We start from the raw sequence: 25027 nt of genomic DNA on the forward strand, positions 1-25027 counted from the left end.
GATGTTTGTAAATATGTTTGCTGTAATAAAAGATGGATGTCAGTTTCAGCCGTGTGTGTGTTCAGCGCTGACTCCAACACTCTCCATTAGGTGGCAGGCATGCAGCACCAGGAAGAAGAAGATGATTATGTGTTTTTAACTTGAAAGGCATAACTTGAGAGACGTCTTCAATTAAAACTTTATCGACAATCTACTATCCAAGGGATCCTGCTCTAATTATCTGGGAAACTCGACTTAGCTCACTTTAAATCACTTTTTCGCCTTTTTTCCTGGAACACGAAGAGGAAACTGTCGGTGGTGACGGCACAATGGGGATCACTAAACTGGCTGATTTAATACGCTCAGATGCTCCTGATGCCATATCGTATAAGGATATCAGTGACTACACAGGTACAGACACGATCGGTGATGGTTTCAGCAGCAGGTCTGACTCTGTTAAGGAGATCAGCTGCTAGCCGCTAATGTTAGCACTCTCCCCCTAGCTACTAGCATCGCTAGCTGTAATTATAGCACCTGACATTAAAGAAACGTTTTTTTTTTTAAGTATTACCAGTCCACGTACCACGAATTAAAAGCTACTGCTATAATAATCAGGCTTTCCGAGGTAGTAATTAACTTACCCGCGTCCGCACTATTTCTCTTATGTTAATCAGCTAACTCGACAGTCCAATCAAAACATCTGTATCTTAGTATTTATTTGAATTCAATGTAACTTTATTAGTGCCGAAAACACACACAGCATTGCGTGACAACTGTGTTATTAATACTATTCGCCTCACACTTTGAGCACCATGACACAAGGAATCAAATGTTATCTGAACTGTATATGAAGTTGTCCATAGTCCAGCTCTGTTTACTGCTGAGAAAAGCCATAAAAGAATAGGCAAAGCTAATCCTACAAGCAATTTATACAGTACAAATCAGCGCTGCACAAATTCCTGACAAGTAAACGGAGTACAGTATTTGACTTGGCTTAATAGTGTAGATCATTTCAAGTGCGTTTAGGTGAATTTAATCAAGTGTAATTTGAGTGGATGTTACTGAAAAGTAATTAATGTCTAAGGGCAAATTTAAACTGTTGTGTATTCACGCTGCTGTTGTATTACTATACTCCACAGGAAAAGTAATCGCACTCGATACCTCTATTGTTGTAAATCAGTTCCGTGCAGCAACGCCTACACTGAGGTAAGCATGATGTGATGCTGTTCTGTTCTGTTAAACTGAAGTAAACGTTATTTTTTCTATCTCTTTACTGTTTATCATGGTGTATTAATTCCTTATATCAAACCTGGTACACTGGGTGCCTAGAAAAATACAAACACTTGTAGAATAGTAGACATTTGAATTAAAATAATCCTGCAATAACATTTCTAAAGATTTTAATTTTTTTTCTTTCATTCATTTCACTTAATTTGTTCTTTTAAAGGTTGCACTGTGTTATCAGTGCATGAGATTAAAAATATTAGAAAGGGCTTACAAAAATCACCACATCCTGCAACTATACAGCCAATTAGTGTAAACAAGACCTCACTGACACCAGTAAAATACACTCACTGGTCACATTGTTAGGTACACCTTGCCAGTATTGGGTTGAACCCATGTTTATCTTCAGAAAAACCTTAATTCTTTGTTGCATAGATTAAAGAAGGGGCTAGAAACATTCCTCAGAGGCTTGCTGACAGGAGCGGCACCTTGTGTGGTCTTCTGCCTATCTTCTTTAAGGTTCAGCGTGTCATGCTCAGATATGTTCTTCTGCATACCTTGGTTTTAACAAATGATTATTTGAGTTAATGTTGCTTTCCTATGGGAAGCAGTCTGGCCATCCTTCTCTGGCCTCTGGCATAAATAAGGCGTTTTCACCCAGAGAGCTACTGCTTTTTGGATATTTTCTCTTTTTCAGACCATTCTCTATAAACCCTCGAGGTAGCTGTGCAGGAAAAAGTCTTTCTATTCTTATTTGTCTGTGTATATTTGTGAAATGCTCTTGATTTCTCTTCTTCAGCCCCCTCACAGGTCTCTTCTTTCGCACACTCACTTTCCTGGAACATGGCATAAAACCGGTCTTTGTGTTTGATGGAAAGCCTCCTGGAGAAAAGAAGGCTGTTGTAAGACACAAACCTGCATGTATAGTTTTTGACTTAACATGATACTAAACATTTCCTGGCATGTTTAAGAACACTTTAGGTCAGAGAGACTAGTCTACAGTAAATATTTTCAACGTGTAGGTAAATTTGATCACTGCCAGATAACAGAGATACAGACGGCTGTGACTGATTGAAAATTGTTGTTTCTGCAGCTTGAGAAGCGAGCCCAGACAGCAGGTAGGAATTACTCAAACTGGACGGGCACAGGTAGGTCTGTGCAGAAAATGCACAAAGACTTGAGTTTTCAGTGGTTGTAGAACAGGGGTGATCTACTGGGAATATTATTTTGATGTGTTTTTCCTCTGTGCTCACTGCAGCGTCATTACAGACTAAAGAATGTCTTCAGCTCCTGAAGTATCTTGGTGTACCTGTTATCCAGGTACGACCTGCTAAGTAATGAAAATGTTTGTGCAATATTTCATCTCTTCTTCCTCCTCTGCAGATTTCTCTTCATGCATGTCACTTTTGTCTCTCAGGCTCCAGGGGACGCTGAGGCACTGTGCGCTCAGCTGGTGAGAGAGGGAACTGTGCACGCTGTGGCCTCAGAGGACATGGACACGCTGCCGTTTGGAGCCAATATTCTTATTCGTCAGCTGAATGCAAAGAAGGACAGGTAGAAACTGTGCAGCTCACTTTACTAAATTTGTTTATATTTAAAAATAAGAAATATTTCAAAGGTTTGCAATGGTTGTTGCATTAATTTAGTGTTCATGATCAGATCCAAAGCTTTATGAGGCTCTCATACGTGTTTTTACGTAAATTATTATGTCAAATGATTAGAATCTCAAGTTATTGTAATAACCTGCTCACTTGCACTAATTTTCTGTATTTATAGTAGATGAGACGGAGCTCCATAATGACTGTACTTTCTGGCAGCAGGTGGTGAACTATTTTAAACCACAGCCACAAGTCTCACAAGAAAAGAAAAGGAAATCTGCTCCTTACTTTTTCTTGCAGACAGCAGTGGACTGTCAGACAGAAAAGGGCTGCTCGCAGCTCATTAGCAGGTAGTTTACACTCAGTTTCTAAGCCAAGTTGAGATGTGGTGTAAAATATAAATAAAAATAGAAAGAAAACATTTGGAATTCTTATAAGTATGATATTAATTTCAAAATGGGTAAATATATAATGTTGAAACTTCATGCTAGCAAAATCTTTTAGAAAAATTAGCACTGCTGCAGCAAAAGACTGGTTAAAAACAGCTGGTGTAGATACATAAAACATTATGTAGGAGTAGCCAGTGGATAATGGATTGTTGAAATGACTCCACTCTACACCCCTACATAGTTTTATTCATTCAAGACATTTCGAGTTATCGTTTTTACAGACAGAATATCGCGCACGCAAATGCTACCAAAAACATGACCTTGGCGGAGATAACAAACATTAATCCACTGAATTTGCTACACAAGAAAGCTGAAAGCTTTATAAATGGATGAACTACTACACGTCTTAAGGTTTTCTGATATCGTTGATCACTCACTTTGCTGATAACATACAAAGCACAAAATAATCTACTTTTAAACTGTACTCAGAGAGATACAGTATCAACTGAGAACAAATGGCATGTTTGATAAAAGCAAATATTATTATTTTTTAAAAATCTATATATGTTACATGTATGGAATAGTTGTGTATTTCGCTAAAATGTTTAAAAATATAGGGGTAAAAAATATAAGAGACGTTATCATTGTATATGAAACATTCATTTTCATGTCTTTTGTTTGGTTACTTATTCTTAATGTATTATTTCTGCTCGTCTTTGTTTTGGTTTTAGATTGTGACATCTAGTTGTGAACTAGTTGATCTAGTTGAACTTAATGTTTTATTTACGCTCTTTTTTTTTTTTTTTTTTACAGTGAAGTCATTGAATACTCCTTACCTAAACTATTAGAAAAACTCCAAATTGGTCATAAGGAGGTAAGATTGAAACATTTAGATTTCTCTGAAAGTATGTAATTTATTATAATATATCTGTATTGGACATACTGCTATAGAAATGCTCTTTAGCTGTCTTATTCTCTTATTTTGTATTTGTCTGCCAGTTTGTTGACTTGTGTATTTTGCTCGGCTGCGACTACTGTGAAAAGATACCCGGTTTGGGTCCTAAGAGAGCTCTGACCCTGATCCAGAAGCACCGTACCATAGAGGATGTGGTTTTGCATATCAACAGAAAGGTATCAGATGGTCTTTGTAGCTTTGGCTTTACCTCTCTTACAAAAGAACATGTGACGTCTAACAAGCCAGTGATATCTGGCCTTTAGACCCATCCTGTTCCAAATATGTGGAAATACAGAGAAGCAAGGAAGATTTTCTTGGATGGACCACAAAGCTCAGCTCCCGAGCTCATCTGGACCGAGCCAAATGAGGAGGCCTTGGTTGAGTTCCTCTGTCACACCAAACGAATTAAGTACGTTTTTTATTGAGCTTTTCTATTGTTCTTCTTATAGTGTGTGTGTATATATATGTATGTGTATGTATATATAGAATGAATGAAACTATACATATGAAAATTGAAAGTCATCTTTGTTTGATTTTAGGGAGGAGAGGATCCGTAATCGAATGGTGAAGTTCCGTATGATGCGGGAAAATAAACGGGAGGAGAGGGAAAAGGAAAAGGCAGAGGGTGGTGGGAAGCAGACTTGCATTAAGGACTTCTTTAGGGTTACCAGAAAGCGAGTGCAGGTGAGCTCAGAAAACAGTGTTGCAAATATAAATCAAAATGTGTGCATTTTTAGGAATAAAATGGTAAAAATAACTTGAATAAAATTAGCTTTTCTTACTTTACCTCTAGCCTGTGGACAATGCAAGCTCCCCAACCAGCAACAGAAAGAGACCAAAGTCAAAATAAGCATGTGCCAGTTGTCTACGCCACAAGGATGGGAGTGTTCATCTCTCAGTTCATCTCTGTCTGGACATCTCAAAAAATTATGGACCATTTCAACATGCGGCTTATCTGTCGTCCCAATCTTGAATATGCACCATAAGAGAAATGTTATTCTGTTCATTTGATCTTGGGTTACGGTAATATTTTTACAAATGTAAATATTTTTATAGGAAAAAAATCTTTTTTTACAGGATTTATCTTATCAAAGTGCCTTTTACTTTTTAAGAAGAACTCAAAATAGGCATCACACAAGACAGCTCCTCTGACAGTACAGTAAAGTGATCTCATGTGAACAGTATGATCCACAACAATGGAAATCACTGGGTAGTTCTTCAGTGTGTCCAGCAGTTTCCTGCAAAGCCACCAAGAAAAGCAGAGCAGGAGGTGGATGGCTATGAAAGGGAACAGTGTGATCACTGTCAGGGAGGCCAAAACTGGAGACAGCGGATGTCTCATCTCTAGATATTCAATGAGCACCTGTTGTGTAAAGTGTGCCAAGGCAGGGACCAAAGACTTGAATATTAAAACATGTACAAGTGGTATCATGTCTAAAAGAGACACTGAAGTGTTTGAATAAATGGAAAAATGTGTAGAATTTATGTTCATGCTCTTTGTTTTGTATTTTTATATCAGTTTCAGTTTGCCTTTTTAAATTAAAGCAATCTTTGACTGTGTTTTGTTGCGCGATGTGCTTATGAGCGGATGGACACTGTAAAAGTGCTGTGTTTTCATAGCACATTATTTTCTGAAGCACTTCCAAAGGCAAGTGTTAATTTTAAACCACAATACGAGGCGTCATTCCAAACCAACAGATGGCGCCGGTGGATGAGGAGCTGCTGGGGCTCACTTTTTTCGCGTGTAGGAGAAGAAGTGTGCCAGTCGGTCCGTAGACCTCTCACAGCAAGGTGTCTCTCAGACCACAGTTACCGCCGTAGTACGCGGCAAGTTTGTCCTGAAGACACCCGTCCTGCCCCGCGTCCCTTGACCAAACTCCCCCCATCCCTAGGTAAAACAAGCCGTTTTAGTTTTTCGGTCATGGCGACGAGTGCGAAGCGTAAGCAGGAGGAGACTCATCTGAAGATGCTCCGGGAAATGACTAGCCTGCCCGCGAATAGGAAATGCTTCGACTGCGACCAACGCGGCCCGACCTATGTCAACATGACAGTGGGCTCCTTCGTCTGTACCACCTGCTCCGGGATCTTGTGAGTGTCCTTTTGGGCCAAAGTGTTGTATTTATTCTTTAGTGTCCCACGGTTGGACGGCGGTGGGGACACCGGCGCTGACTTGGCGGTACCGTTAGCTAGTTAGCTAGTGTTAAAGTGAGGACAGGTAACGCAGACGTTACCTTCGGTTCAGCCCGGAGCTGTCGGGCTGGGATGGGCGGTGTTAGCAGATTAGATTGTTTACATCACTGCTTTAGTGTGATAACATGTGCTATTACAAAACACACAGGGTGAGTGAGGGGGCTGTGTCAGTGGCTTGATTGTGTGTGTGTGTGTCTAGGGTAGCACGCCTAACGCTGGGTTCGTAACTTTGGCTGACAGTCAAATATTTGACCACCGGGTTCAAAAACGGCACGTCATGGGGGGGAACCTCCTCTAGTTGAACTTTAGCTGGACCTCTGAGAAGGCTTGTCGCAAGAACACACACACATCCAGATAAGCAGAAGCAGGGTGAGTCTCTGAAGTTGGAAAGTAACTGAAGAGCAGCTGGGCCAGTGGGTCGCCTGCAACTGCGACTGAACCACATCTTCCTCATAATGTCAAATCATTGTGAAATCGCAATTCAGGCAATAAACCGGATCAGCGCAATATGCTGTCCCCCCACACCCATTAAGTTGCTGATACTGAGGAAACATTTCTGCGTATCCTGCTATCAGTATACAGCATGGTAATTACTTAAGACAAGGTGTTGCCAGCTACTGCTTACCCTTTAAATTGGACATGATAGTTTTTAGCCCTGTATTCAATTATTAAATTCTATTAGAGTAGCTCTGCATGATTGACAGTTCAGCATAAAGCTTGTCTGTCTTATGCCAGGCTTCAGTTTATAACAAGTCTGTCTAAAACAAGTTTAAAGCTAATTTTCTTTTAATTGGCAGCTCCTCACAAACAGAAGGTTTGGACAGCAGGTGGGTGGGGCTTCTATACTCACACATTGTCCTGACCATATTACCGTATATCTGGTTTCTCTGACATCATATGCATCCCAAAATGGAAAAAACAAGCAAACAAACAAACAAAATGCGAATGGGATTTTAAATATGTTAAAGTATTAGCACACCAACTAAAAAGTGATATCAAAAGACTGGGGACTTGTATAGGGTGTACTCCCACCTTTTGCCATATGGTAGTTGTGTTAGGGTTAGGGTTAAGCAGCTACAGGAAATGTTCGTTGGAAGTTGTTGCTGCTCGTTATAGAGTTTGTCATGTAATTTTTTTGTACAGTCTGCACTTCAAGTGATGAATCATTGTGTTGAGTAAATATGTGTTCGTGAGTTAATAGTTTAGTCAGATTGTGAGTGTAGATGATTGTGACTCAGAAGAACACAATTTATGAGGAGTCGCTGTAAGAAATCTTGGTATTCACATTTTTTTTTCTGGCAACTGGAAATAATTAGATGAATAATCAGTTTCTCAAAATGAGCTTTGTTCTATGTGGACAGGTCTATACAATGATTTGGTATGTGCAGACCAAATACTAACTACTGTACTTTTCCCCATGTTTAGACAAAGTGTTGAAGGTCTGTCAAGTTGCAGTTTACATCAATTTTTACATCAATCCTGGTTTCCAATGACAGTGTCTCTTTGTTGACGTGAATTCAGTTTGTTTTAAATGAATTTTGTTTTTCTTCAGCAATAGTTTGGGTTTGAGGACGTTCTGCTTGAGGCAGATTTGGATGTATTTTTTTTAATGTAGCCTTGTTTTACTCCTTTTATGTTGATATTGTGTGTGTGTGTGTGCATATATTCTCTCTTAGCATTTAAATGTGTGATCTTTGTCCTACACAATCAATCAATAAATCACAACATTTTTTTGGTCATGTTTACTCTTTATGCTAAAGTTCACAAACCAGTTTGTACAAACTTACATTTGGATTTATGTGTCGCAATCCCTGAATACTCACTAGTGTTACTACACAGTTATTTTGCACTGATTTTTGCACTTGATTCAGATCAGCTGATCGAGATTTGTTTGAACTTTTTTTTTTCCATGTGTCCATGGTAAATATGGACAGGGACTTTCTTGTTTCAAAACATTAAACCAAAAGTAAGTTTGGGTTTACAGATTATCCATCCATCAGTTAATTTTTCATCCATCCATCCATATTCTTTCCTTTATACAAATCAGGCTGGCAGGGTGGGCTGGAGCCAGTTCCAGCTGTCATGGGGCGAAAGGTGTGGTGCAACCTAGACAAGTCACCAGTCTGCAACAGAGCTAATACAGAGAGAGAAGCAACCATTCACACTCACATTCACACCTATGGACGGTTTAACATTGCTGATTAACAAACTCCTGCATCACTTCTGACTGTGGGGGGGAAGCTGGAGTGATTTCAGAGAGGGAGAACGTGCCGACTACACACAGATTATTTGTTGATATGTTGATATTATTGCGTCTGCTAGAAATCCCTAATAAATATATGTCACGTGTAATTAAACTATGTCAGTAATGTTTAGGATATCAGCGAATTTACAATTACAATCCTAATATTTGAACCTAAAACTATACTAAGTGCAAACATACTTTTTTTGTTGTTGTTCTGTATTTTAGAAACGTCTGTCTGATGTGCTTGGCAGGTCCCAAACAAAGCTGCTTTCTAAAGTTGTCCTTACATGTACCTCCTGTCTCTAAGAAAATCATTTTCAGATGCGTTGGAAATGCTCTTCTTAGAGACAGGAGACACGATGACCACTCTGTCTCCCTGTGATTTCACTGGACATTTCCGCGCAGCTTTTCTCACGCTGGTGTAAATCAGCACTGTGAGAAATCACACAGACTTTGCACAGGGAGCTGAGGGGTTAAAAGGCATTTAATGTCTGGCTCCACGGGACGTGTGTTCTGCATCTATTAATGATATGAAAAGCTCAGGGCTGCTGTTGTGCATGTGTGAAAATGGCTATAAAGTACTCAAGGGTGCGTTCACTCTGACAAGAAGATGTAATGAGGCATCTGTGGTTTGTGTTTCTGTTTGCTTTTTCTTTGTAAACGAACAGCACTGGTTGGCATCCTGCTTCTTTTGTTCTTTAGCTAACAACATATACCTCCTCCACCCACAGGCGAGGACTGAATCCCCCACACAGAGTGAAGTCCATCTCTATGACCACATTCACACAGCAGGAAATCGAGTTCCTACAGAAACACAGCAACGAGGTATCGCGCACACTTTACAGCAAAGCGCTCAGCACTGTCATTTACACTGTCGAGCATTATTTTGATAATCATGTCCTAATTTAGCAGTAGCCTTCTTTATTCAAGTTATTGGCATTCCTTTCTCTTTTTTATATACTCACATTTCTCTCCACCCCTTCCCCCCTTTTCCCTTTACTCTCCCTCACCTCGTTCATGGCTGTGCCACCACCCCCACCACTATCCTCTCCTTGCCTCCCACTCCCTTCATTCCTGTGCCCCCCTGTAGGTCTGTAAACACATCTGGTTGGGCCTCTATGACGACAGAACATCAGTCGTTCCAGATTTCAGAGAACCGCAGAAAGTAAAAGAGTTCCTCCAGGAAAAATATGAAAAGAAGAGATGGTAACATAACCTTTTATTTGTTTTATCAGGTTTGAGCAGTGATATTTGCATACTTTATTTCACTTTTATATATATCTTTTTTTTAACTGTGTGCAAACATTGGGTAGTAAATACTTTAGAGTGCTAAGAATTCACAAAGTTCTTGTTCAGTCCTTGCTTGTTACTGTCAGCAAAGAAAATGATTGCTGAGCTTTACCTTTGCCAAAAACCATTTTGTTGCTGTGGACTTGGTTAACCATATGTTTGAGTTTGGCAGCACATTCTTCATTGTCTAAGGCTTTCTTTTTCTGTATCATTTTGCTGCTTCTTCTGCAGAATTTTTGGATTTCAAGCACAACTCTCAAATACTCATGTACAAAGCGCGGGGTCAATTTTATCTTCTTTTGAAATACTGTCCTTCTGCCTTTGTCTCAAACACTTACCCAACTTAGTGTCACAAGGGTCATCAACCCTACCATTTATCCAGCACGATAACTAAGTAAATTAAGGTAACAGAAACCATATATGTGAAAATCATCAGACCATATGCTTCGTTTGAGACCTAAAATGATATGTTCCAATAGCTCTTCAGTATGACCATCATGTTATCAAAGCTGTGTGTGCTGGGACTAAACATGGCTTTTGTTTCGTGCTGGTGCTCTTCCCTGGATTTTTAGGTATGTTCCTCCTGACCAGGCAAGGGTAGTAGCAAATGTTCAGGCTTCTGTGTCCGGCTCCTCAGCAAGCAGCACTGGCAGCACACCAGAAGTCCAACCCCTCAAAACCCTGCAGCTCAATAAGACCCCTCTGCGCCAGGTGAGACGAATGCACACAGAGCTTCTTTCAACCCATCGGCCACTCTTTTCCTTTCTCATTCAATTTTCAGCTGAAGAAAAGTCTTGTTTTTTTTGTGTGTGATTTTTTTTTTTTTTTTTTTTACAATTTTTTCCTGACTGCACCACCCAGTCTCCGGGGCTAGCTCGTTCCCAAGCTCAGAGCGCTGCTCAGGAGAAGAAATTTGACTTGCTCTCAGACCTGGGTGACATTTTTGCTGCTCCACCCACTCAAACTGCCACCCCTACCAACTTTGCCAACTTTGCACATTTTCCAAACCAGTCAGGTAAGATGTCTTTCATGATTCTCATAACATGTACTGTTATTGTCGTTGTTGTTGTTTTTTTTAATTGACATCCAACTAGTATATACAGATATGCGAACACTGCGTTTTGTCATTGTCCCTTACATTTTTCTCCTGCCATTGTTTTTATTCCCACATTCATTGTCTGTTGTTAATTTTCCCTTGTGTATGGCAGCAGCACCTCAGGGTAATTCAAATACCAACTTTGCCAACTTTGACGCATTTGGAAACACTGCAATTCCATCCCATCAGAGCACATCACCTCCCTCAAAGTCCTTTTCATCAGGTACCACCCTCCCTGCCATTTTCCCCTCCATCTTATCCACATGTATGCACCCTTACTACAGTTTTTCTTTATTCATCTCTCACCTGCTGTGTCCTCTGGGCCAGCCTGCTGTATGCAGGAATGCACTCTGGATGCTCGAGGTTTTTGTTGGTCTTTGTTACTGTTGCTATGGTTATCTCGGATGAGCAGTTGTATTTATTGTACTGCTTTCTGGTCTGCTTGGAGGCCATTTAGAGGATGCGTGCACAGGCAGTGCCCTATAGTGTAACGGTCAGCCTAAACTGGAGGGTACATGACATCTGCACAGAGCTTGCGTCCATCCTTTGCTGACAATAGTGCACAACGTGTGGACGCTAGCAGACCATTGCCAGTGTGTAAAGTATAACGCTGGGCTCAGACTGCACAATATTTTTCTCTCCTACCATGGCCATCGTTTCAGCTTAGGGAGTTACAAACTCATAAAATCCTACCTTTCCTTAACCCTTTCTCGTGTCGTGCTTGCTGGACACACTTCACCAAGTGTGTGATATCATCGGGAACCAGGCTGCAGGCTGGCAGGATTCAGAGAATGTAAACAGACGGGCGGGTATGTAAAATACCGTCTGTCTGCTCCATGTGAGCGTTCCAGCCAGAAAAACTGGCAACATCACAGCTGAGGGGCAGAAAAAACTAAACAGTTTGTGGAGAGCTTGTGTTGTTTAACCTCACAGAAGAGACAGAACTGTTGTTGACGAGCTTCTAACATCTTAGTGTTCAGGTTGGTATAATGCGAGGTGTCCCAGAAACAACCTCAGTTTTTATTCAAGATGACATGTTATTAGACAAGAATATAGCCCGTTTTCCCCCCAGACTTAAAACGATGTCCCTTATTGTCCACTAGGACCAAAGTCTCATATCCCAATATGAGACATTTCTCATCCCGATAATGATATATATCACAAAATAGTGCTTTTTCTGTAAATTCTCTGAATCTCGGGCAACTTGACTTGTGTGAAGTGTTTTCAGCTGAGCGTGGCGTACCTGGAGTCGAGTGTTTTGACTGATGCATGAAACTATATATTTTTAGATTTAAGTTGTAACGGACGCACATTTACCGATGAGAAGCAAAAAAGAGCCGTCAGGTGCTAAAAAATAAACCTTAGACTCAAACGTTAGAACAGGCTTTAACCTGCAGCACGCCGCAAAGAAAACGGCGGCCGTTACAACCTATGTCTGAAAATGTGTAGTTTCATGCATCGGTAAAACACTCGACTCCAGATACACGACGCCCAGCTAGAAAGACTTCAGCTACCCGAGATTCACAGAATTTACAGAAAATGTTAAATTTTAGTGATTTATATCGTTATCGGACATAGATGTTTTATATCGGGATATGAGATTTTGGTCATATCGCACAGTGTGCTGTGGGGAAAAGGCTGTTCTAACGTTTGAATCTAAGGTTTATTTTGAGCACATGACAGCTCTTTTTTTGCTTCTCATCCGTAAACTCTGTCCATACTCTTTCATGTGATTCTTGCATAGGTGGTAGTAGGACTGGGCGATATATCGAGTTTTTAAAAAATATCGATATATTTTCATACGAGATATAAGATGTGACAATATCGTTTATATCGATATAGTATATATATGTTACGTTATAATTATACTTGTGGAGCCGCAAGTTTGCCTCGCTTTCGTCCACTTTTGTCTCTATGCAACGTTATTGGGCCTCGCCTCTCCTTCACTGAACACAACTCCCCCTCCCCCATCGCTTCACCTGCAGGCAACGACAAGATGGACACGGCAAATCTCCGTTAACGAGTTACCGCGGATCGCCCCGTGCGTGGGGCTGGACGGCGTCAATGTGTTAACGTGTTAACGAGCTAACCGTGCTAACGACATGACGGCCTAAAATCCTTTCATTTTCTCAAAAATCAACAGTGCGCCTTATGTATGAATTCTGGTTGTGCGTACTGACCGCGAACCGATTTTATGTTGAACACGGCGCTCAGCAATCTGTCAAAAATGTTTTAGTTTGACTTTGGTAAGCTACGGAACTGCACCGCTTGATGGATTGTCGGAGCATTACGGCTACCGTAGTCCGGAGCCTCGCGGAGTGATACGTACTGTGCTTCAACGTAATATTACCATATTGTGTGTGTATAAGGACCATAAATGGCACCTGTTAAGAGACACGGTTACGAAGTGGATTTCAAACTCCAGGCTGTCAGTCACAGCTTTGACTAAGAACTTTCTGTTCTTACCTTATGGCTTAAAAAAATATATCGAGATATATATCGTATATCGCCATCCAGCTAAAAAATATTGAGATATGAATTTTGGGTCATATCGGCCATCCCTAGGTGGTAGAAGACATTTGTCGTGTTTGAGTCTGTGGTGGGGACCAGTTTGCGGCATAATTTGCATAGTACGGTTTTCTGGTCAGTGTCAGACTTTTCATAACCAAACCAAGGTAGCCCCTCGTTTAGGAATAAGATCCTCGATTTTTTTTGACTGGTCCTTCTGTTTGGAGCTACCTGGTTCTACCTCATCTTCACAAATATTGCTCTAAACCGTGTATTTTGCAACACCACGAAACAAACGATAGTGTCGTTTCGTCATCCGATATATTTCGTCATATCGCACAGCCCTATTGTCCACGTAAGGCCATTTGACAAGTGTTGTGAATACGCATGCACGTCTTTTTAATTTGTGCTCATTTGAAAAAGACATCCCTTAAGGACAGCGAAGGGAGGTTCCCAGCGAGAGAATTGCTCTTGATCCTTTTAATTATTTGGGTGTGTGTGTTTATGCATGTGGCACTTGATGTTTGATTAGTTCTTTTATTGATGTTAATATTTGTTGAAAGGGGGAGGAGTGCCAATACCGTCAGTGTCTAGTGCTGCCACTGCCCAGTGTCAGACAGGGAGCCAAAGAGAGGACCGCTATGCTGCTCTGGCTGAGTTAGACAACGAGCTCAGCTTCTCTGCCTCCACAAGCAGCAATGTGCAAGGGTGAGAAAGTGACACACACACACACACACACACACACACACACACACACACACACACACACACACACACACACACAGTGAGATTTACCAGGAACAGTGAATTTGTTCATGTGGCCTCTCTGCTAAGCTGAAAACACTCTGAAAAGTATTAGAAGAGTATACATTAATTTGATAAGTGTATTTATCAGTGTGATGAACACTTGATGCGGATGCACAAGTGTATGTTAAAAAGGCTGGTAATGCCTTTCGTATCCTTTATTAAACATTCAGTGGCATCATGTTTTTTACAGGAACATATTTGGACCAGCACTGGGTTCATCGCCAGCTCAAAACCCGCCTGTGTTACCCAGTATGCAACCTGGCTTTGGAGGTGCTCATGGTGCTCACTACTACAATGATGCATACAGAAATAAAAAACATTTACCTCTTGTTCATTTAGCTTAAACACTCATTTTATGGCTGTTTTCCATCTAGCCGTCCCATCCACAAATCCTTTCGTTGCTGGAGCCATTCCTCCAGAAATGGCCACCAACCCTTTCCAGACCAATGGCAGAGCTGCAGGTGTGTACGCACTTAGAGTTTAACGTACTTCACTATAAATGTTTCTGTTTTACTTAGACATTTGTGTTACTTTGATGTAACTCAGTTACATTGCCTATTAGCTTTGTGATTTGCCAAAGTATCTAGAATTTACTCCTTGTGTGTGTGTGTTGTGGGTATGCGTGTACACTGACCGTGCACACATGCTGTGTGTGTCTCGTAGCCTCGTTTGGTACTGGCTCTATGAGCATGCCTGCAGGCTTTGGGAATGCGTCTTCCTACTGCCTCCCCACCAGTTTCAGCGGAAACTTCCAGCAGCAATTCCCTGGTCAGGCCCCCATCCCTTACTCTCAGCCAGGGGCCTATCACCCTCAGTCTAATGGTTAGTGGTCTTCCACATCCCTCCGTCCTCTTACCCTAAGTGTCTGTGCAGTGGCGGCCATTAATTTAAAGGGGTTTTTTTTGCATGCTTTTCTTTTTTTGTTCTTATTTACATAACAGCTCTCTGCATTAAGAATTAAGTTGAAGCCTTGCTGCCTCAAATTAAAGTGCAGCCTAGCAGTGGCAGCTACTGCACAGTGATAAAAGATTGCATTTAGTGTACAAAGCTTTAAGGTCTGCTGTAGTCCAGAATGATGACAATAAATAAAAGTCATAAGGCTCTGTTTACACCTGAATGCAATCCAGCATGCCAGGCCGCGGCTTTCTTTGCAATTTAATTTTTTTAGACTCCCGTAGAATTTTTAAAGGTTTGACTCTTGTCATTAAGTCATTGTAAAGTGGTTGTCTTTATGTCTTTATGTTCTTATCTTTATGGCATGATGATATAACTGTTGTAATAAAATAAAAGGAAAATACTGGCTCTGCAGAGTGCTGGACAGAGCAGTCCCAAACACATTTAAACCCCTTTACCTTTTGTATTCCCCCAGGCCCTGGATACCCAGTCTACGGTCAGAACAAGCCCTCGATCACACCATTTGGGCAGCCCATAGCTGTCCCTGGCATGTCCAATAACCCATTTGTGGTGAGCATGTATTGCGTTCTCAAAAAGCTGTCACACTAATTAAAAATGGCCTGATTGGTTTTTCTGAAAGACTCAATTTTCTCAAATCAGCAATGTTTTTGGACTCTCTCATATTTCAGGCAGGAGCACCAGCCGGGCCATTCCCTTCAGGGGGTTCATCCACCAACCCTTTCCTGTAGCACAGCTCCTGGTCCTCTCCACCAGAGGGCAGCATGCAGCACATATTCAAGGCACCCGTTCAGTCACAAGTGGCAGTACATTTCTAAAAAAGACTTACATTTTTTTTTCTTTATAAAAAAAGTTTACAACACTATGAAGGACTGCAAAGGACTTTATTGAAGACTAAGGGACTGTTATGAGGGCAAATGTACTGTTTGATTATATACATTATATGATTTTATTTTTTTGTTTATAACTGTACGCTCTGTGCATATCACCATTTGTAATCACAATTAAGTACATGTATATGTATAACAAGGACTGAATTAACAAAGGTGAGTATACAGACACCTTGTGGAAAAAAACAAAAAAAAAACCCACTACACACTATCTATGTAGGGTAAGGTAAGGGTATACATTTTAAGACTATTAACAGGGTTCCATTTAAGTCCATGATCTGTACTTGATGCAGGTGCTTCTTTTTCAAAAGGGATATCTCTTTATTCTAGCTTACTGCTACTATACTGGCACTAAGGTGTTTCCTTTTAACATGCAGATCCAGAATGCAGTCCGTAAGAAACAAATGTTGCCTGTATACCCAGAGCAGCAGCGTCTTTTTAATTTAAAGTAACATCTCACACAGGTTAATGGGGCACAGCAGTGATCCTACACTATTAGTCAAAAGTATGGCCTAAATTTTAGTTTGAAACTAAGTGCAAGTCTTTAGTTAATTGGGCCGGCAGACAACTCAAGATGTTTACAGCTGAAAGGATAAAAAGACAGGCATGTCTGCTAGAGCACAAAAGGCCTTTAATTAAGTACTTCTTGTTTCTGTTACTTTACCTAATTGATAAAATATTTAGTATACTCTCGCAACCTCACTACCGCAGGTGGAATATGTCAGAGGAGATGCTTCAGATATTATATTTTAGGAATATTGTAAAGAGAAAAAGAAAGACTGTTAATGAAAGCTTTGGCGTGTGGGTGTGATCCAGAATGGTTACCTCAAAAAACAAAACAGAGTTGTTCACATGAACATAGATGACTTGTCCTATTGACAGGTTTACCAGAGCCTGCCTAGGCAAACATATACAATATATAAAGTAAAAAAAAACAACCCTGTAAGCTATTCAGCGCACTCCCTCAGTATCTGTCCTCTTCTTTGCCTTGTTTTTTGAAAAGCTTTTGGAGAGAAGGACAGAATAAGGAGATTAATAAGGATATAAGTGACCAAGTTTGCTTTGGAATGAGGCAAAAGAAAAGAACATTAAATCAGGGACTACTACATTACTGGATCATTACTGCGACTCTGGAGGGTCTCAGTTGTACTGCTTATGACTAACAATGAATTTGACAATGTGTTTCTTGTTTTTACAAGACTAGGTAAGTATATGTGTACATATATAAATATATGTATAAATAAATTAAAAAGATTTTTAACTAGAAATTGTGTCTTATTTATTTGATACTAAAACATGTAGGACTGTTTTAATAAGTCTCTGAAACCTTTGATGATTTACTAATTTCTTGTTTGTAGAGTGTAATAAAGTCCAGTTTTTAGTTTTAGTTTTAGTTTTTTTGAACAAAAATGTTTAAGCAGCTAAGTTTATACTAAGGTTTCTTTAAGTCATTTAAATTTTGTTTAACATGAAGCGAAACGCTTTTTTGCTCTCGGTTGCTTAGACCGTTTGGCAAAGTTCCGTTGCCATGCCAACATATAAACTGACATGGCGTCCCTTCTAACAGACCCCTTGTTTGAAGTCTCTGGACGGGGACCTGCACCCATTCAGAGCTTTTATCATTTTTCTGTCACTAAGTCAGATGTAAGTAATGTCAGCTTTGATAAGGGCTAATGCTCATTAAAATTTTGCTTAATTTTCTATTTTCTAAGAAGCCGTTTGCGCCCATGTAGCGACTTCGTGGCAAGAATAAACGTTCAGTTAAGGTTATAACGACGGTTAGCTAACTTAGCTGTAGCCAATAAACTTAAATTAACATTAGCAACTCTATCGGTTTAGCATCCTCACCTGTTTGCTACTTATTAACAGCAAGTTACAACCTACAAGGTAAAACAGGGATGTCAAACATAAGGACCGGAGACCAGAATCGGCCAAGACGAAAACTCAAATTAGGCCCACTGGACAGCTTTGGAATAAGTGAAGGGACACATACATGTTGGACTTTTAACTTAATTTGCATACGTTTACAACTTTTTCTATTTCTCCTGATAAAGCCCTTCTAGTCCAACAGCAATGTTCCCGTTTTGTTTTTTTGTTTTTTTGTTATTTAATTAATTTCTGAAAAAATCTTGTGTTAACCGAGATGTACTGTTGAAATTGCACGTATTCTTCTTGTATTAACGTATCCCAGGGATTAAATATGAAGTTAAATTTATTTACAATGACGGAAAGGGGAGTTTCACTGGTCCGGCCGATCAAGATCAAAATCAAAGTGCACTGTATGTGGCTCACAATGTAAAACATGACACTCCTGCATTAAAATGTACAGATGTCTGAATAGGTGTTGTTTTTACTGCATTGCTCTGCTTTTCTACTCGGGACATAATAGTATACAGTACAATAGAAAAAGGATTATCCCTCTTTACAGCAGAACTGGCCCATGGGCCCCTCACCTAACTGTTCAGTATGTGTTTCTGAATTGTTTTACTCAAATTGTTTTACTTATTATATGTAAATACCGTAGAGTTGTATGTCTATAAAAATGGAAAAATGGTGGTTGTAAATATCATGATCATAAGTCATACTTTGACCTGCTATTCCCAGGTGATATGGAGATGGTGGAAGATATCTCCAAGAATTGTAGACAGGTACTCCAAGCCAGGGGAGCTGAAGCAATCCCATGAGGACTTCTTGGATGACACTTGGCTGCACAGTAAGGCCTGATCACATAAATCATAAAGTACATCACATAAATATAGCTAACCTATTAGCTTTTTCCTTAAGTAAAGAAAGGTAAACACAATGGAAAATATGCATCTTATGACTGAACTTGGTCATGTTCATTAAAGACTTTTAACAGTGGGAAAAAAAAGACACACACAGGTGTAAAAAAAAAAGTTGTTGCCATACTGACAGGTTAGAACTTAAACACAACAGATGGTAATGGTGCTTTTCCTACAGGGAGTTTTTGTAGTTAAGGTTACTAGAGATTTTTTGCGTGTTTGAATTATCATTGCAGGAACAGCACAGGCCAAGCAAATTTGTTAACAATGGCTCAGTCAGTCAGCAACACCAGGATGATGGTGTTGTGCCACAAAAGCGATTGTCTGCCAAAAGAAAAAAAAAGAAAAAAGTCTTGTTTTTTTCAAGAGGGCAGAAGAAATTGCTCATAACAAATAACAGAACAGTTCTAAAAAGATATTTGTGTGAGTGTCCCAAAAGAACTGGATTGATTATAATGTGGAACGCAGAGTAGTTATAAAAACAGGTAATTTCTCTGTTTTATATGTAACCCTTTTGTAAATCCTGTTGTCTATAGCCTGTTTACCAACATAAGCAAATATATATCATACACTGTATTTACTGTATGTGAAAACAACCTTAATGCTTGTATATGGATGACAAATAGAGGCTTCTTTCTAGGTGAGGTCCGCATGGTTTTCGGCCTTCGAATCTTAGAGTACACCACAGCTTTGTGCCGAGGCCATTATGATTATCTGGAGCACTTGTCTGATTCCTTACTTCTGCGGATAATAAATTATCTGGAGCTTGAGGATGTGGGTCAGCTGGGACGAACATCACGCAGGTTCAGAAAGGTGAGTTTAATAAACATGCAAATAAACTTGCTGCCAAAAATAAACTGCATCATTGGATATTAAATGTGACATCTGTTTACCCTTGCACATTTTGTCTTCTGCCGTAATAAATCATCAGGTCTTAAACTGATGTTGCATTTTATTCCTATATTCAGGGGTGCACATAAGTGGTCCGCAGGTGCACATTCGCTGTCAAAATAAAAGACACGCACTAGATAAGAAGTTGCAACGCGCGTTCGTGTACATGTAAAAGGCACTGTTTTTGTCCGCTAGAGTGGGATTTTCACGCCACATTCTGCACCACATCTCTGCGCGTTCATCATTTGTTTGAAGCCAGCTCACCTCCTGCAACCACTTTTCCGAGAATACACGCTTCTTTTCCGGTTCGGACTCCTTCTGACATTTCTTTGGAGGTGGAGGAACACCAAAGTAATTGCTTAAAGGAGTTTGCTTTTTCGACATCTTTAAGAGTACTAAACAAATGTCTGAACATTAAACGCGCGTTGCAACTTCTTATCTGGTGCACGTCTTTTATTTTGACAGGGAATGCGCACCTGCGGACCACTTATGTGCACCCCTGCCTCTATTGTTTTTACTGTCTCTTATGCTCAACACACAACATATTTTGTTATGCCTGGTCTTCAGCTGTGTGGATCAGAGGAGTTTTGGGAACAGGCGGTGCATCGGCATTGCAACACCGTTTCGGCTGAGGTGGCATCTCTGGCAGTAGAAGTGGGGTGGCGTACTATTTTCTTCACCAACAAGTTACAGTTGCAGAAGTTGATCAGCCGCAGGAGGCTCAAGACCAAGGGGCAGACTCCTGACTCAGACACGAAAGAAGAAGAATCTCCTGGCGAAAGCTTGGAGACAAATCAGGCATTCTGTTCTGAGGAGTCTGACCTTGACATCTGCAGTCTTAAACCTGGCACTGGCAGTGGCTTGGATTCCAGCTCTCGCTGTGATGTTGACCCTGATCCTGGTTCTGAACCACAGTCTGGCTCTGATTCAAGCAACTCTGTGACTGACCAGTTCTTGGAGGGCACAAGGTATCAGGTTGAAACCCTTACTCAGAGCAGAGTACTGAGCAGTGGAGTAGGAGACTACAGTACAGATCCAGACAAGATACTGAGTTAATCCTTTTATCAGATGTCCCCTAGTCATGTGGTTTAGGTTTACTGTTAAAGTAATATGCTGTCTCTGCATATTCAGCGTCCATAAAATTAGTTGTGTGTAGTTTATCTAAAGATGTTTTCTTTCATTGATAAAATGTAAACTAATTTGTGCTTGTTTTATCATCTGCAGTTTGTTGTTCCATAACTTTTCTCACTTAGCAATTGAGCATAGTCCAAAATTGCTGTAAAATACATTGTGGAAGTGTGTAGCTAATGTAAAACATTGTAGGTTGAAAATAGAAATAAATTTAATCTAAAACATGCAGTTCAATTGTCTGACTGTCATTTAATTTTGAGTCTCAGAATAAACTTGCTGCTTTGTTAGGATAAGGATCAGCTTTGCTCAGAGAGACGTGTTAAGTAATGATGAGGTAATTACACAATTATTCATATCTGGTAATAAAGCAATATGAGTTTTAACTTTAACTGGGGTAGATGCTGTCACTGAGAAAAACTAACACCTTATTTTGTACCATTTTGCAGGTGATTCAAACATTTCTTTGACAATGCAGTTAAGTTAGCAATTATCATAGGTTAGCAGTAATCTAGGAAATAAATGAGCCTGATTTTATCAGCTGACATCAACTGGATTCTGTTGTACTTCAGTTTTACTGTGAACATCACATTATATATTAATGTTTATCCTGTCAGTGTTACATTCTTAACAAGGAAGAGTTGCTTCAGCCCCTGTGAGGTCACGTGGTGTTATCCAGCTAGCCAGGAGATGTTTACTTGTTGCTCTCCTATTGGTTGGGGCCTACAACACTGTAAAAGGGAGGAGCTATGAAATCCTTGTCAGGTACTCAAGTATCTGTCCAATCATGCTAGTCCTTTTTTTTCTTTCTTTTTTAATTAAAGGGACACAGGCTGCTAAAGCTAATGGTCCATTCTGGGTTCATTTTGGGCATTGTTCTTCTCTACCTTGTCATGTAAGGTTGACTAGATTAGTCACATGACAAAACAGGACTGTTTCTGCAGCTTTTGGGTCAAGTTGCAAATGAACCAAAAGCAAGAGGGCAATAATTTAGCAACTTTCCCAAATACATCTGTGCAGATGGATGCCTGTATTTGTAACTAAAACTTGAATTGTTTTTGGGCAGGAAACTGTGGGCAGGGATTAGCCAGAAGGAAGTATCAACCACCTGTGCTTCTGACCTGCAATGTGTCTTCTTAAAGGGACACTACTGTGTCTGTTCTCTTGTCTCTGCTGGTGATTTTCCAAGTCTCTGAGTCCTTTTGACTCTGACTTACAGCTTCTAGAAGTCACGTTCATCATCTTATGGGGTTTTTCCAAGTGACTCTACTGTCTGATGGATGCGTGATTACAGAAGGGAATCTATAACTCATTTTGCTACAATCAAGGTTTCAGGTCATAAAAGTTAGAACTCTTATTTAGTAATCTTCCCATTGAGTCTTGAGTTCATGATGTCATTCAGACAGTTTTGTTTTAAAATTCCTCGGTTTGCAGATGAGCGCTCCTCTGATTGTTTTGCTTTCTTTAGTCTTCCTGATAAAATCATGATAAACAATCAGAATCACAAAGTCACCCGTGTGAGCTGACGCGCTGCCAGATGGTAATCTGGTGGTGAACTCATTTCCTCTCTTCACCAGCAAATTCAAACCTTTGGTTCACATGAAGTGAGTGTGCCTGAGTAGGCAAAATTCTTTGTTAGCTGGTGACTGCCAGGGTCTTTGCAGATGTTTGCATGGCTGTCTGTTTTTGTGACTGCACAGACTTGTGTCAGAGACACTCCAATTCAATGCACTAAATATGGATGGTGGGCGCAGACGTTTAATAGGAAAGACACCTCCTCTGTGATTTTTGCACCTGTCTATCTGTGTCTTTGTTCACAACTGATGATGCAGTTTATGCTGCATTTTTGATAGGGTAGTTATTTGTTTCAGTCACACACATATATATCTATATATTTTGACTGGATCACAGTTGATGTTTTCAAATTTCTGTGAAATCAAAAGGCTTAAGCAAACTTCACCACCATCATCCAAAGTCCGTTCCCTCTTCTATAAGAAGTGGTCACTCTTTATAGGGGCTTTCATGTGCCATTACCTCTACATCAGGCTGCCTATAGAGTCTCCATCTAAAGCATCTACACCTCAGCTTTTGGTTTTTGGTCTTGAAGCTTTCTAAGAAGGAACAGAGAGGACAATAGACCATGAAGTCTTAATATTTTAGGGTTTTCTATATACTTCATGTGTAAGCTGTCCCAGAAAACCACATGTAACCACATAATTTCTTTAGGGATTAATAAAGTATTCTGATTCTGAAAATAAATTCCCTCCCCCTGTATAGCATCTTTGTTTTACGGTATTCCAACCTGCTGTTCTGGGAATATTATCTATCCACTTCCTCTTTTTGTGGAGTGGTTTGAAAAGGCGGTAAGAGGATTGAGTCAGACCACGTAAAAACCACATAATGGACCATGTGGGAGACAGGATGAGAATGCTCTGCCTATCTTAACCTTTACTACCTGAGGCCAGGCTAATCATCCTAAGGTTCAAGGAGCAGGCTGCTCAGAGATTAATTATGTAAACCAGAGAATTTCAAAAGTAGAGTAATGAAAATAGTAAAAATTGTATGTTCAATACAATACAAAACATACAAAATAGAAGAATGTATGTTCTTCTGCTTTATTTTTAATCTCACTTGCATACTTGGTTATGGCTGGTGCCATACATATGTTTGTCTAAATGAGTTCATGAACTCCGTGACAGTTGGCTGGATCAGGAGAGATCGTTTGTAAAGTAAGTGGGAACCTACAGAGTGGCCGTAGATCTTTCAGCTTACCTTACTCTGACTTCTCTGACCTAGTAAAAGATGAAACCTTTGGTCTCTTTTCATCCCCTCAGGAGGCTTAAAGTACTTCAGTGACACTGATCCATTTACAAGATGATTGACTTTTGACTTGCTGAACTTGTCTTCAGCAGGTGGATCCCAATATGATTATTTTTAGTTAGAGTTTAGTGAATTACCAGTGAACAAGATCTAAGTTTAATTAAGGTCTTTCCTCATTGTAACTGCATACAAATTTAGATGGCAAATACAGCAAATTGAAATTTCGCTAAGGAAACTACTGTTTTCGCTGTGAGATTTCCTGCCCTGCCACACTGCTTGCTCTTTGTGGTCTTTTTGAAAAACAAAAGTTTAAAGATTGGAGATTTCAAACACTAAGCAAAGCTCTTGATCTTCTGTGGGGCACTGAGAGCTTGAGGCCATTTGAGAAAGGATTAGCTAATATTATCCAAGGTTTATTGTACTGAATTAGCCTGCATTATCATAGCTGGCTGGTAGGACTCCTGCCAACAGTAACAAAAGGAAAATACAAAACTTTTCTTTAATTTCAAGAAAAAGTTGCAACAATTAAATTAAAATGTTGAATTAATACATTTATTATACCATTTATAACATATGCATATTATTTTATGGTATAAATTATATATTCATCTGTGTTGTATATACATATCTATGTGTGTGCACTGGAATGTACCCTAATATAGCAAATTTATCGCAATTAGAAAAATATCAGTGGTTGGCTAATATACATATTTGGCCTTTCCTTTGTTGTCTCTCTGTTAGGCAGTAGCCAAGTCGCTCACACGATTAAGGTCGTATTTGTCAGGCTTTTATAACGTGATCACTACCGAGCTACTGGAGCCACACTAATCCAATCCTGTATGTTTCTTTGACACGTGTACACTTCCAAAGATGGGACCACTGCTGATGTATGTTTTTCTCTCTGTTGACTTTTACTCATACAAAAAGTAATTTGCATTTTACATTATATACAGCAAATAATGTACATGCTATAATTTCCAAGATTCAAAACTCTAGCCTTCACATGCAACAGATTAATTTATGATGGTCTGCTCCACATGTCTGTTCAACAGCTCCTCAGATCAGTGAGCTATACAATCGTATTGTGGATAAATGATAACACCCTAAACATGAACTAAGTAAACATTTGGCTGTTGTCTAAGAAAATAGAGTCTTGTGGTAAGCGTTCTCTTGAATGTCCTCAGTAGGTGTCATTGTGACGTGCTGATCAGTGATGAATGAGGTGAATCATGAGAATGAAAGTGTGAGGGCAAAAAAAGAAGCAGACAGATTAGCAGCAAGCTCTCTAATGTATCTGCTCTGTTGAGTCTGGATGAGGGGAA

At 39.9% G+C, this 25027-nt stretch overlaps 3 protein-coding genes across 4 annotated transcripts; all 3 read left to right on the forward strand.

Annotated features, from left to right (window-relative positions):
• Window positions 1-80: 80 nt before the first annotated feature.
• On the forward strand, window positions 81-5120 carry LOC146613695 (putative flap endonuclease 1 homolog). The gene is made up of 11 exons (XM_085377359.1): window positions 81-390; window positions 1119-1185; window positions 2003-2105; window positions 2297-2351; window positions 2462-2523; window positions 2621-2757; window positions 4004-4064; window positions 4190-4321; window positions 4409-4554; window positions 4685-4829; window positions 4939-5120. Exons 1-11 carry the CDS (start codon window positions 309-311, stop codon window positions 4993-4995), a joined length of 1047 nt encoding a protein of 348 aa, XP_085233485.1. The 5' UTR covers window positions 81-308; the 3' UTR covers window positions 4996-5120.
• Window positions 5121-5856: 736 nt separating this feature from the next.
• On the forward strand, window positions 5857-15994 carry agfg1b (ArfGAP with FG repeats 1b). Of its 2 annotated transcripts, none has more exons than XM_085377766.1 (12): window positions 5857-6233; window positions 9312-9405; window positions 9671-9786; window positions 10443-10581; window positions 10732-10885; window positions 11079-11189; window positions 14038-14182; window positions 14472-14551; window positions 14656-14742; window positions 14945-15103; window positions 15651-15745; window positions 15865-15994. In XM_085377766.1, the coding sequence occupies exons 1-12, from the start codon at window positions 5857-5859 to the stop codon at window positions 15922-15924; spliced, it is 1617 nt and encodes a 538-aa protein (XP_085233892.1). In that variant the 3' UTR covers window positions 15925-15994. The 2 variants fall into 2 exon arrangements, with proteins under 2 accessions (XP_085233892.1, XP_085233893.1); XM_085377767.1 differs by having other exon boundaries at window positions 6012-6233; window positions 11082-11189.
• Window positions 15995-17631: 1637 nt separating this feature from the next.
• On the forward strand, window positions 17632-20503 carry fbxo36b (F-box protein 36b). Its single transcript, XM_085378804.1, is given in 5 exon segments — window positions 17632-17727; window positions 18688-18796; window positions 19507-19679; window positions 20325-20448; window positions 20451-20503. Coding segments are annotated over 5 exon segments (555 nt in total).
• The last annotated feature ends 4524 nt before the right edge of the window (window positions 20504-25027 follow it).

This window comes from Diplotaxodon limnothrissa, linkage group LG18 (assembly GCF_057381915.1).
Source record: "Diplotaxodon limnothrissa isolate DT_005_m linkage group LG18, D_limnothrissa_male_GT1.1, whole genome shotgun sequence".
NCBI classification, from domain to species: domain Eukaryota; kingdom Metazoa; phylum Chordata; class Actinopteri; order Cichliformes; family Cichlidae; genus Diplotaxodon; species Diplotaxodon limnothrissa.